At 35.5% G+C, this 12,400-nt stretch overlaps 2 protein-coding genes across 2 annotated transcripts; one reads left to right on the forward strand and one right to left on the reverse strand.

Moving 5' to 3' along the window:
* The first annotated feature begins 8 nt into the window (after window positions 1–8).
* Window positions 9–7,747, forward strand: LOC109032024 (protein arginine methyltransferase NDUFAF7, mitochondrial). The gene is made up of 7 exons (XM_019043918.2): window positions 9–485; window positions 1,907–2,017; window positions 2,734–2,994; window positions 3,567–3,680; window positions 4,157–4,300; window positions 5,143–5,319; window positions 6,372–7,747. Exons 1-7 carry the CDS (start codon window positions 162–164, stop codon window positions 6,546–6,548), a joined length of 1,308 nt encoding a protein of 435 aa, XP_018899463.2. The 5' UTR covers window positions 9–161; the 3' UTR covers window positions 6,549–7,747.
* Window positions 7,748–8,467: 720 nt separating this feature from the next.
* Window positions 8,468–12,276, reverse strand: Gasz (ankyrin repeat, SAM and basic leucine zipper domain-containing protein 1). The gene is made up of 2 exons (XM_072300838.1): window positions 12,086–12,276; window positions 8,468–10,905 (listed from the first exon to the last, which is right to left on the reverse strand). Exon 2 carries the CDS (start codon window positions 10,893–10,895, stop codon window positions 9,534–9,536), a length of 1,362 nt encoding a protein of 453 aa, XP_072156939.1. The 5' UTR covers window positions 10,896–10,905; window positions 12,086–12,276; the 3' UTR covers window positions 8,468–9,533.
* Window positions 12,277–12,400: the final 124 nt, after the last annotated feature.

Here is a 12,400-nt window from a genome sequence, read left to right on the forward strand (position 1 = left end):
GTCTTTACGCTTCATCTTCGTCCTACCCGCACGCACGATTCATGACTTCAAAGTGGGTTGAGGTTATGTTGATGTTTATGTCTCAGGAGACCATGTGGTAGTGATAAGTGATAAGATAGTGTCGTGAGCATTTTCCTTGCTTTATTATATTAAATGCAAATATGAACGGGAAATTTATTAGATCCACTCACAAGTTCTTAGTTAATGTTTGCTCTACTAATGTTGAACGTGGAATGAAACATTGCCTTAACTTTTCTACCCACAGTCCAAAAGATGAGTTAGGTGAAGCTCGGAACATTGTTCGAAGACAGTCAGTTTTTCAAGATATTAAAACAAAAATTTTGATCAAAGGGCCTTTAACGGTTGCTGAGTATATGAAGTCAATCTTAACTGATCCAATCGGAGGTTATTACATGCATTCGGATGTTTTCGGTGGAAAAGGAGATTTCACAACCTCACCCGAAATCAGTCAGTTATTTGGTGAGGTAAGTACATTTTCACAGAATTATTGGCAGAAGTACACAAATAAATTGGACCTTGTCCATGGAATCATTGGTATCTGTTGCCTAAATGATTGTCTTTTACTGATTGATGGCAGTGACCGGTCCGAGAACTGTGTCCTTAAGTTGACCTAGCCTTCTGGTCTTGTATCTATCGATGCTTTAATAGCCGTCTTTTATTTCGTCTGCAGCGGACACTTCGCGGTCCGCAGGCGTCTGCAATCGTCTTTTATTATTTTGCGGATGATTTGGAGTGGGCGGGGCTAAATTTCGAGGATGCGAAGCGGACACAAGAATTCGCCTGGATGCGGACACCTGCAGACGTTTGCGGTCCGCGGCCATCTGCGAGGTCTGGAGTTCGCAGATCGTAGACCGCGGACGAAACCCTAACCTCTCGACTATATCATCTTCTTCTGTCTTCTTCACGTGCCCTTCTATTTTGTCATTTGTCAATCCTTTTTAGTCTCTATTTGTATTTTGACCCATGATCTTCGAACTTTCATATCTGTTGAAACAATTCAGGATTTTATAACTATCCAATAATTACGGTTTTATTCATTTATTGGTTGTCATTTGAAATGTGTTGGCATTTATGCCCAAATTTCTCATCTTATTTCGTTTTCGAAAATTTTTATCGAGCACTCCTAAGAAAGTTTTTATTAGATGCTTCACTATGGCAAGCTTCACACCCAGTATTATCAGAATCAGGTACACATAAACACAATGCAGTGGCGCCCTCCAGCGGTCAAACACCTACCTCGCTATGATTGGCTCTCTGAAGTATCTACGAAAATCACCGATCGTCCGCGGTCCGCAAAAAATCCTGTAGACGAAATAAAAGACAGCTAATGTGCTGCCTGTCATTGATCAAAAATAGGTATTAGTAAACAGGACTGTCAATGCCTAGGAGTATCAACAATTTGTCTTGATCAAGTTCTACTGGCTACCATCTTAACTTACTCTTTCCTTTCCGCAGACCCGCATCTTGAAATGGCAGCGAATGGATCTCTCAGGGTCTCTGGCAGTCTGGTGAACTAAAAGTCGAGGAATTTACGGTCACCTGGTAAAGTTAATGAATTCATGGGGAAAAATCAGGAAATTTCGAGAGCAACCTAACGCCCTAGCTACTTCAGCTGGTGCTAAGCGGGGGAGCGCAAACAACCTTACACTGCCTCTCTCCAGAATTTGAATCAACTAATGAAGTCCTTAAACAGATATTCTAATTAAATGATGTGTGTGGATACGGTTTTAAAATGCGATCCTAGCAGAACAAAATCCTTTATCCCTGTGCTCTTATAATTGCAACATTGAATGGACATAGTCCCTTCTTCCTGTTGAATGTTTCTTTGTCTCAGCTATTCGAGTATTTCTTGTGCAGAATAACATTAAATCTCTGCTGTTTTCAGATGATAGCTGTCTGGCTCCTAAGCGAATGGCAAAAATTGGGCTGTCCAAAACCATTTCAAATCGTCGAGCTTGGCCCTGGAAGAGGCACAATGTTGGATGACATACTGAGGGTAAGGAAATTTTATGAATGCATGTGATGCTCAATGTCGTTAAGCCTTCATCATTATTCTTTCTTCAAGATTTTTTAACTGAAGTGTAAAGCTGCTGCAATCTCGTGGCTGAAAGCTACAGTGGATTTGGAAGGACCAATTAGCACATATTTTCTTTTGTCGAACTTCCTGAATTAAAATGGTGTAAAGTAAAGAGACCATCAAAATTCAAACATCCAAATTCAGTGACACTTAAAAATAGAGTAATATAAACAGGAAATCGATTAAAACTACAGGTAAGAAAAAAAGTATACAGGATCGTAAATTTCAAAAAGTCTAGCCATCATTTTATGGAACATTAAATATGATATGGGTAAAACAAAGTTACCTAAGTTAGATAAATTAATTACAACAAGTACAACAACTGCACTAATGGTAAAACAATGTGTTGAACAAGCATATCATAGAGAACAAGTTGGGTCTAATTTCATACCAAATTGAATCATTAAGACGTAGGTCTGTGCAGTGACTGCCTCACTAAAATAAGTATTTTTTTCAGAATGGAAATCTCATGTTCAAAAGACGTGTATATACTTACCTAATCCAAGTCTTACGTCCTTCTCTGCTCATTTTTCTTATTTTTCTCTTTCTCCGGCCAGTTTTTTTATTCAAGCATCAAACATTATTCAAAAGAATAAAGTTCCTTTTTTGTGTTATTTTATTCCTTTTATTTTTAGGTTTTCCGAAAGTTTGGTGCAAACAAGGACATGTCTGTGCGACTGGTGGAAGTCAGCCCACATTTAAGTCAACTGCAGGGAAAGTTGCTGTGCCAAAGTGTAGAGCGCTGCAACACGAATACAGATATCCATTATCAAAAAGGTCTTATGAAAGATTCTGTTCCTGTTTTCTGGTATAATTCACTTCAAGATGTTCCTCATCAATTTTCTCTAGTCGTCGCCCATGAATTCTTCGATGCCTTACCTATTCACAAATTTCAAGTAATTACTTCCTGTATCCCTCAAAAGTAAAGTGCATAACTACCGTGTACAATTCCATTTCCTGAACTATTGTTTCAGCTTTTATGATTGTATGGAAAGGTGGTATTTAACATTTTTCTTTGTCACAAAATCCAGTAGAATTTTTTTTACTCTGCAGAATATTTTACATTGTATTTCTAGCGAAAGCTGTCACTTGAGCTGCAGACTTTTTATTAATCTATGTTTCTTGCCTCCTCATTAAGGTTCATTTGATTTTTTTTTCAATTTTATTATTACCTACCTGCATATTTTATATGTTTTTATCAAATGCTTTCTTTTTGTTGGCTTGCATTCATCTGAAGAGTAGCTGAAAATTATGTCCCTAATTTTAGCTTAAGAGTTTCCAGTGTTTGTTTCTAATTTGGAACGAAGGGGCAGAGACTTATTGTATTTAAGTGCATTGTAAATGAATCAATCCTCTTGACAAGATAACATTTTTTCTCTCCCTATTTCAATTTACGGTGCTAGATAAAATATTAGTGACTTAAATCTGACTAGAGCTTTAATAATCAAAGTACTCCTTATTTTCACAGAAAACTGAAAATGGCTGGCGAGAAATACTGATTGATATAGATGGATCTAGTGAGGATAAACTACGGTTCATCATCTCAAGGAATGAAACACCAGCTTGCAAGATGTTTATCACAGTAAGTTGTCTATACTTCTTGGTTATTTTCCTTATAGCAGTTAAAGTAAGCCAGTAACGCTAATTTTTGGAAATGGCGAAGTATCAGCGCAAGGACAGGATCTCTACTCAGCATTCTCTTTTGGGCCGATGGAAAGAGATCCACCGCAAGCATATACAATGAGTTGTTGGGTCATGGAAGGATTTCAATCTCCATTTTACTAGCTCTTTTTAGGTGGATAACTAGTCAGTAAATAAAGTGATCATGACTTGAACTGTAAGTGCCTGCATATAAGTCTTACTAGGTGCAGGTTTTAAGAGACTCTCTGTAGAGGGAAAAGTGTAGTTCATTCAAATAGATTGCACCCACTCCTCTTTAGGCACTAAGTATTAATTTTCTTCATTTTCCTTCTCCTAAATGTAGTAGGCAATTTTCAGGACCCTTTTAAATGCATGTGTGTGCCGTCAAAACTAGCTACAATCTTCTTCTTTTTTCAGCCAGCTGAAAAACGTGACCACTTTGAAGTAAGTCCTGAGAGTGGTGTTATTATGGATTATCTTGCTACTTTTTTAAGGAGGAAGGGTGGAATCGTCTTAGTAGCAGATTATGGTCATGATGGTGATGGCAAAGATACGTTTCGGGTAAGTGACAAAATGGCTCAAAATCTTTACCGTTTACAGTGTCATGTATCCTCCATTAAGTTAAGAGGGGTCAAAGGCTTTTATGAGGCCCATGTGAAAAAAAAACTTCGTTCATGTCATTTTTCCTCAGGGAACACTAGAGATAACTTTTTCAATTTCTATTCCATATAAGTATAAGTCTTTACATATGTAGACGCTCCCTCTTCTGGAATTTTTACATTTTTCACCTATCTTACGCTTTAATAGGTATAAAACGGAGAATTTGCACAAAAAAATTGTATTGCTTCATCCGAGAGTGCTCAATGAGTGGAGGTTGCAGTATTTTTCTTCATCTTTTTCTGAGATGGGAAATTTTAGAAAAATAGATATCATCTGACGGCATTTTCCATTTAAGGACGTGTATTTTAGTAGATTAGGTTTTTCCATCTTAGATCCTACAGTAATTGTTCAATTTAGAAACACTTAGTTCTCCTAAAAGTTTCACCTTAAAATGAAATTCACTAAATTTCAGACACCTGCAATTTCTCCATCATGAGAGTAACGCGTATTGCATAATGCCCAAAGCTCAAAGCGCATTGAGGGAGTTGGACTGCGAAGTGGTCAGAGGACTTAGCCCCCTAGTTTCATAAGAATTAAACCTGAAAATATACTAGCCAAAGTAAATGGAAAAACCGTAGGTAAAAAATGTCCAGCCTTTGACTCCTTATAAGAAGGTTCAAAAGTTTATTATTTTAAAAATATTTACCATAAACTTAATAAAATATTTTTCTTTTCTTGTGCAATCTCTAGTTGTACCTATTCCTCCCGTCAATAGCTTTTTTACTGTAGTTTAATTTCTTCAGGCCTACAAAAATCATAAGCAAATCCACCCTCTGGAATCGCCAGGATCTGCTGACCTGACTGCAGATGTAGACTTTGCATACCTCCGATCAGTTGTTGGGGAAGGAAGAGTCATCAGTTATGGTCCTGTAACTCAACGAGATTTTTTGCAGAGAATGGGAATCAACATTCGATGCGAGGTAAGAAAATGAAGCCAATTTTTGTCAAGTTGAAACAGGAATGTGGGAAGTTCAATGACGCTGGTTGCTTTCTACAGTCTGGCTCTCATTTCTTCCTGTGAAATACCCAAATCATCTTAAAGTTTTTTTTTTTTTTTTTTTTTTTTTTTTTTTTTTTCCCCTACAAAATTCCATATTTGAAAATCTCTGCTGAAATTTTCCAAGTTTTCTAGAAGAAGTTCATCATTAATTAAAAATTTCCTGGATCCTTCTAATGTGTATAATTTTTTGTTGCAGATCACAAAATCATGCATTTTTCTTCTCCAAATTGAAAAATTCTGATTAATTATAGGAAAACATAATGAAAAGTTAACAATAAAATCAGTCAAAATTAGGAACTTTCTAAATTCTTCAATAAAGTGAAGAAAAACAGAAGTTAATCATTTGTATTTCAAATGTTTTAATAATGTGCGTGCATATTTGCTGTTTATCTCAAAACCTTGTGAAAAGCTCTTGCTCAGGATCAGCTTTCTTCTTCTCAATTAGAGGAGAACTGAAAAATTTACATGAGACGATGTGTATTCAATTTATATTTTTTCCCAGATCGTTTATGATTGCAGTAAAGTCCTTACCAAATAAGTTTGTGCATTTACAGATTGAGACAGAAGATGGATGCCTGTATTTTTGTATTATAATAAATTTAAGAATTAAAATGGCAGATCTTCTGTCTTGCTCAAATAAGTGCATAAACTTATTTAGTGCGAACATTTCTTCAAAGCAAAACTTAGTTGCAATCCCAGCTCCAAAATTTCCTCTCTTCGTAATAATAACAATAAGTAAGTGTTGAGCGCAAAAATTTCAAAATTCAGTGTGCTGTTCTGGTTTTTTATTTCTCGCTCTCATCTTCTTTTGAAAAAAAAAAACCCTCATGAAAAAATTTTTTCAAGCCGCATGCGAACTGACTCTTGCTTACTCTAGCATTTTCTTCACCCTTGATTTTGCTTAGATTCTATGATGAGATAGCAAGATGTCCGTACCATACTTTTATCTTAACTATGTGTATCTTGTTTCAGATATTGAAAAAAAGGAGCCAAAATGATTCAGATAAAAAAGCGTTGGAATCAGGTCTAAAAATGCTAACTGACGAAGATCAAATGGGCGTACGGTTTAAATTTCAATCATTTTTTCCAGCAGTTCTCAAGGATTATTTTGAAAAAAATCCTGTGTCTGGGTTTTTCAGCAATCAGTGATCAATTTTACATTTTTTTTTATTTCTACTTGTCTACAAAAGTATTTTTTAAATATTGATGTTGCTTTAACACATCGACTACCCTGTCAGCTTGTAGAGTTACCAGTGAATTGTCTCATGGCCCCATAAGGCAACAGAAACGATATAAGGAAGTGGGACGGTGAAAATCATAGACGACATGTCTAGTTTGTGGTGTTCCAAAATCTCTGTTCCCATTTTATTTTTTCAAAGGAGAACTAATCAACATCATTCCTTGAAGTTTCCACAGAATTTACTTTCCACAGCACAAAAATCATGGAAGTTTTTAAGAATTGATGTAGAACAGTTTTCCATCTAAAAAGTAAATTATGACAGGAAGTCTGCAACATTGCAAACTGTGATACATGGTTTCAGAACATCATTGTCTTATGGTAAGTTAACACCAGCAGAAAACTGGTAAGAAATGCAGAAAGTGTATTGAGACAATAGTGATACAGTTTTGGGACACCAAAGTAATAATCAGCAGGATGACAGATAGTGTCAGTGGAGTTCTAGAAGCTACCAAACTGTGGCTTAAAAGATGCTCATCCCAAAATGACAGTATTGGCCAAATGGCATCAGAGAACAAGAAAGTCTTGGCAGTTAATATGTTAACGTCCAAAGTCCCCATGACGGGATGGTTTGCTTAAAATTTTCTGGTTTCAGTCCCTGCTGCAAGGAAATTTGTCAGAAATTTTTCATTCCTCAGATTTTGGTAGCAATCTGCTTTGGACGAATAAAGGAGGCAAACCGTGCTTTTCAATGCATCGGGTCTCAGGAATAAGTTGAGAGATATAACCCAGATCTCTGAGGGTGTAATGATTCACAAACTTTTGCTATAGAGCCACTTAACTCTTTAGGGAGATTTAATTAAGAGCAATGGAGCATTCAATTAGGCACCCCACAGGGATAAATTCTTTTATTTAAATGTATTTCCCATGACAACCATTCAGAATTACTCAATTCAATTTGAGAAATTCTGTGATGAGGACAGAGCCTTTGGATGAAAATTGATAACGGAAGATTTCAAGTGTGAGGCAGTCAAGTAATATTTGTATCAAGAATATACCTAGTTCTAAGTAAAACTTTCCTGCCTGAATTGTTTTATAAATTTCCTTGTTGAGTAGTTTTGTACTTTTTGTCAACCTGTGATCACAGAATAAATGTTCCTTGGGTTACCTACTTTAGTTTGTTTTTTTCTCTATGATGTATTTTTTTAGAATAAAAATACCAACGGATATCCAGCCCAACCACAAACCTTGCTGAAGATGCCTACATAACTGTTTTTGTCAGCACAACAAGACATAATCAAAAGTAGATATATAAATATGACATGGTACAGATAGGACTATGTCTTGTTTGATCTTAACGAAAAAGCAAGAAATGTTATCCAAGATCAGTCCACTGCCTAGATAAATATGTTTGATGATGATTAAAGAGAATGCGAGGAGTAACTCAGTTAATTACTTTTAATCAGGTTTACCTCATTTAAAAAGTTGGAGGTTTGGTCAAAAAGAAAAAAAGCTCTTGTAAGAGCTTCCATGAAAATGTTTAAGTAGTTTTTTCGGAGAGTAAAACAATACACTTTCAGTGTCAGTGCATTTGCTTATGGTTTCGTTTTTGTTGAATTTACACACAATGGCTGGAACCACCTCAGTTACGAGTCTTTTCTGATTGGGTTGAGCTAAGCAGAGCAGACTTGATCCATTTTTTTAGAGAAAATGAATTTGAAAGTCCTTTATAAGGTCATCTTTTTGGGCATTTCCTCCTGATAAAAATCATTGGTTGAGATAAAATATTTAATTGATTGAAACAGGTGTCAACATTTATTTGATACACAACATCCAATAGGAGGATTAAAATATTAAGAGAGTGAGAGAAAAATAAAACAAAATCTTGGAATTCCGTGGAAAAATAAAATTTAATACAAAAGAATTAGATATAAAAACAAAAAAATAAAAGTATCTCAATGACCAATTGCTTCTGATCCATACAAAGAATGCTATCCTTGCTCTTTCATACATAAAAAAGTTGTAGGGCTGTTCTTCTCAAATTACGAACAAATAGCCATCATGAGGTGAGGCTATAGCAGTGATATAAATTATAACAACATAGAGAATGTTTATATTTAAGTTCATAGAGGATCATTTTAAAATTTTCAAGCCTAAGGACCTAGGAAAACTTCACTTAGTTTGAAGGAAACAAGTCTGGAATTTGATCTGATAATGGAAACATAATATACATGAGACAAAAGCAGAGACGCCACACTCTGTGTATTAAGTACAGCAATTTTTTGCACCAGAATCATCTACTGTTAAAGGCAAAAACAATAGGCCGAAAAAATTGATTAAAAATGAATAGGCTGGAAACTACTGCGATTCCTACGAAAATAAAAATGTCTCATGAGTTTATATACTAAATGAAAATAGGAAAACTTCAGAGTGGATAATCTGAAATTAGTGCAAGAACTGTGAAATTTATGAGAATAGATTAACATTGACGACAGAGGAAAATCCAGCATCTCAAACATCGTCGTTTCCTGCATGAAAAAACATTTCTTGATTGAGCTGTTTTAGTATTCCTTACTTACATTACAATTTTTCTTTAAAGGAGAACCATCACATGATTTTGTCTGGAATTTTCAGTTATTTTTCTTTACATTTGTGAGGAGAGACACTAAAATTTTCAAAAAAATTCCTGCAATGGTTCTCCCATGAAAAAATAAAATACCGGTAGAAATATGTTCTTTTCGGTGGGAGAGTACAGCACGTTCAACAATTTCAGATTTTGCTGTTTGTTATTGAAAATGTACTTAAGATTTTCCTTCCCTAATCAAATTGACTTTGCGTCAAAATTAATTTAATGAGTCATATCTCCTCTGATTTAAACTAAAAAAATGCATTTCAAAAGTTTGTTTTGAAGGTTCTTAACTTAAAGAGAGAAAATGTGGAAATTCAAGTGCTAAACTTCACCAGAATTTAAGAGATTTTAAACGCACTAGGTTGTTCAAGAAAAATGTAAGACATACTGGAACAACATGTTTCTGCCTCAAGAGATAAAAAGTCAGAATGATTGAAGGCACATAAAACATAAAAATCTTACTCAAAACTCTGTTTTTAATACTGAGAGTATTTTCATCAATGAGATCAACATATTTTACTTCATCATATTTTTGTAGCGTTGAGCCGAGGTTGCGAAATTGTTCTAGTTTCTTCTCTATGAAAACCAATTGTTCAACATTCTTTAAAATAATGGGTCTTAATTCATCATCAAATACCCTGTTACCTTTCTTATTACACTCCTTCTTTATGTATTTGGCAGACTGCGCAAGCACATACAAATGCCGCGTTATGTTTGCTAAAAAGAATGCAAATTCATCACTTTCTAGCTTTTGACCTCTCTTTACCCCTAAACAATTTTTCCACATCGATAAGTGAAATTTCTTTACAGAACTTAAAATCAACTGTCTATGACTAGATAGATACACACCATTTTCCTTTAGATCACCTTCATCCATTAACAATAACTTCCCCAAGCTCACTTTGTTATTATAAAAGGGTCGAGAGTAACGGGATAAACATAAATTATGCAAAAAACTGAGAGCATCAGCCATAAATTCATTATGCTCCGGAAGCTCACGAACCATGTCACTGTAACTTTGAACGGTGAGTTGGACCGGTTGCTCCCATTCCTCCTCTATTTTTTTCTCCCCTTCAGCCTCTAAAATTAAATCAGCAATATCCTGCAAACCTTTGGTCTCTGCGATTTCCAAGACTTTTCTACCTCGTCTATCTTCCAATTTTACAGACGCTCCACTTTCGATGAGCAATTTTACAATATCTGTATGTTTTTGGCTGACGGCAAAGAAAATTGCAGACCATCCCTCATGATCTATAGAATCAATTGAAGCACCCCGCATAAGTAATTCTTTCACAGCTTCAATGTGTCCACTTTTAGCTGCGTACATTAAAGGTGTAGTTCTGTCAGGATCCACCTCGTTAATCAGCAATCCTTGATTGATCAGCAAGCGAACACAACGGAGGACAAGCTCTTCGTCCGAACAAGAGGACGAACAGGTTGCCATAAGCGCGTTGAAAAAGTGATGATGATACATTGGGTCTGCTCCATGATTAAGGAAGTGCACCATTAAATCAAACTGACAATAAGAGCATGCTAGCAAGAAAGGAGTAAACGAGCCATCAATTTTGTCATTAATGTTGATCTGATGCTCTGCTAGAATCTGCGTTACTCTATCTAAACTACCAGTTTTGATTGCATCGGTCAGCATGAAGCTTGTGACACTATCCTCGAATCCTCCATTGTCCGCCATTTTCTTGCACCTGTTGAAAAAACATATTTTTTAGAAAACCATATTTTCGAATTTTTGCCACCAAGGCACACATTAGGGCCATAGACATGTTAAAACAACGTTATAGATTTTGATTTAGTTAGTTTCAAACAGTTCCAAACTTTTTCTTTGTTTGAAGTTCATGACAGTTTCTGCTCCCCCTTGATATAGTCCAAAGGGAGCAAGAACAAGACAATTTCACTGCTTGAAATTTTCGCAGAATATTCTTCAAACAGAGAGAAAAATTCACAGAAATTTACAAAAATATTACATCGATTTGTTGAATAACTGAAAAATCAGGTGTGGCAGCAAGTTTGCAACATTGTAAACTGAGGCATAGAGAAAAAAAAGGAGGTGTTTGCATTTCGGGCATCTTGGAGTATTTTGATGACTTAATGACGTAGGTGGGTACAGCTGGGTACAGGGACGTCCCCTTCACACTGTACCCACCTACGTCATCAAGTCATCAAAAAATTCCAAGATGCCCGAAATGCAAACACCTCCTTTTTTTTCTCTATGAAACTGAGGTCCACCGTTTCTGAGTTTAATCACTGACATTTATAATACGCACGGTAAGTAGCTTTTACTGTTGTGAATTCTGATTTTGATTATGCTGGAATTCGTATTTACTGTGATAATGCTTGTATTTTTAGGATCAGTATCACTTAGAGGCACATGACATCTCTTCTTCAAAAATGCTCAATTCAAAATTTTTATAAAATTGAACAAACCTTGATCGCCTTCAATTGTCTCAACACTGACAACCAGAATTCAGTCTTTGAATTAGTTTTGGAAAATTTTTAAAAGCAATTTTGGGGAGAAAGAATTGTAAAACTGTCTTCTTTATCTTTTTGTTGGTGTTTTTTTATCACCAAGGAACCTCCTTGGAAAACTAAAGAATTAGGTGCCAGCTAAATTTTGTTCTTATTACTTAGATACAATTTTTGTGAGCTTGATGAGAATTTCCAATCTTCTTAATATGTATGTGCCTGCCTTGATATGAATTATAATCACGCAGTTTTGAGTGCCTGTTCGAAACTGCATTTTTAGATTGATAACCTAAGGTATTTATTCAGCAATATCCTCATCGAAAGGAAATGAATGAGGAGAAGACAAGTGCGTTTCGATTTTCTGTTCTTGTCCCCCAACTGATAAAGAGGAAATGTACTTACGATGAATTTCAAAAGGAACAGGAGATCTGGAACTCTGGGTGCTTACAGATTTTGTGATTGACCGTGGGGTTTACTGCTACATTGATGTTTCTGCCTTCAATAAGTCAAATATCATGAAAGAAACTTGAAACTGCATGCGATGGCGATATCATATATCAACATGTGAATCAAAATCAAAACAAAACGAACGAAAGGACTATCAAGTTTGTCGATGTCCGAAAAATGTTCAACACTAGTTGTGAAGTAAATGCTGGAAATTTTTAAGAATAGTCCGATGTTAAATGTATATTTAGTTAAATGTATATTTAAAAAACT

Source organism: Bemisia tabaci, chromosome 5, assembly GCF_918797505.1.
Source record: "Bemisia tabaci chromosome 5, PGI_BMITA_v3".
NCBI lineage: Eukaryota > Metazoa > Arthropoda > Insecta > Hemiptera > Aleyrodidae > Bemisia > Bemisia tabaci.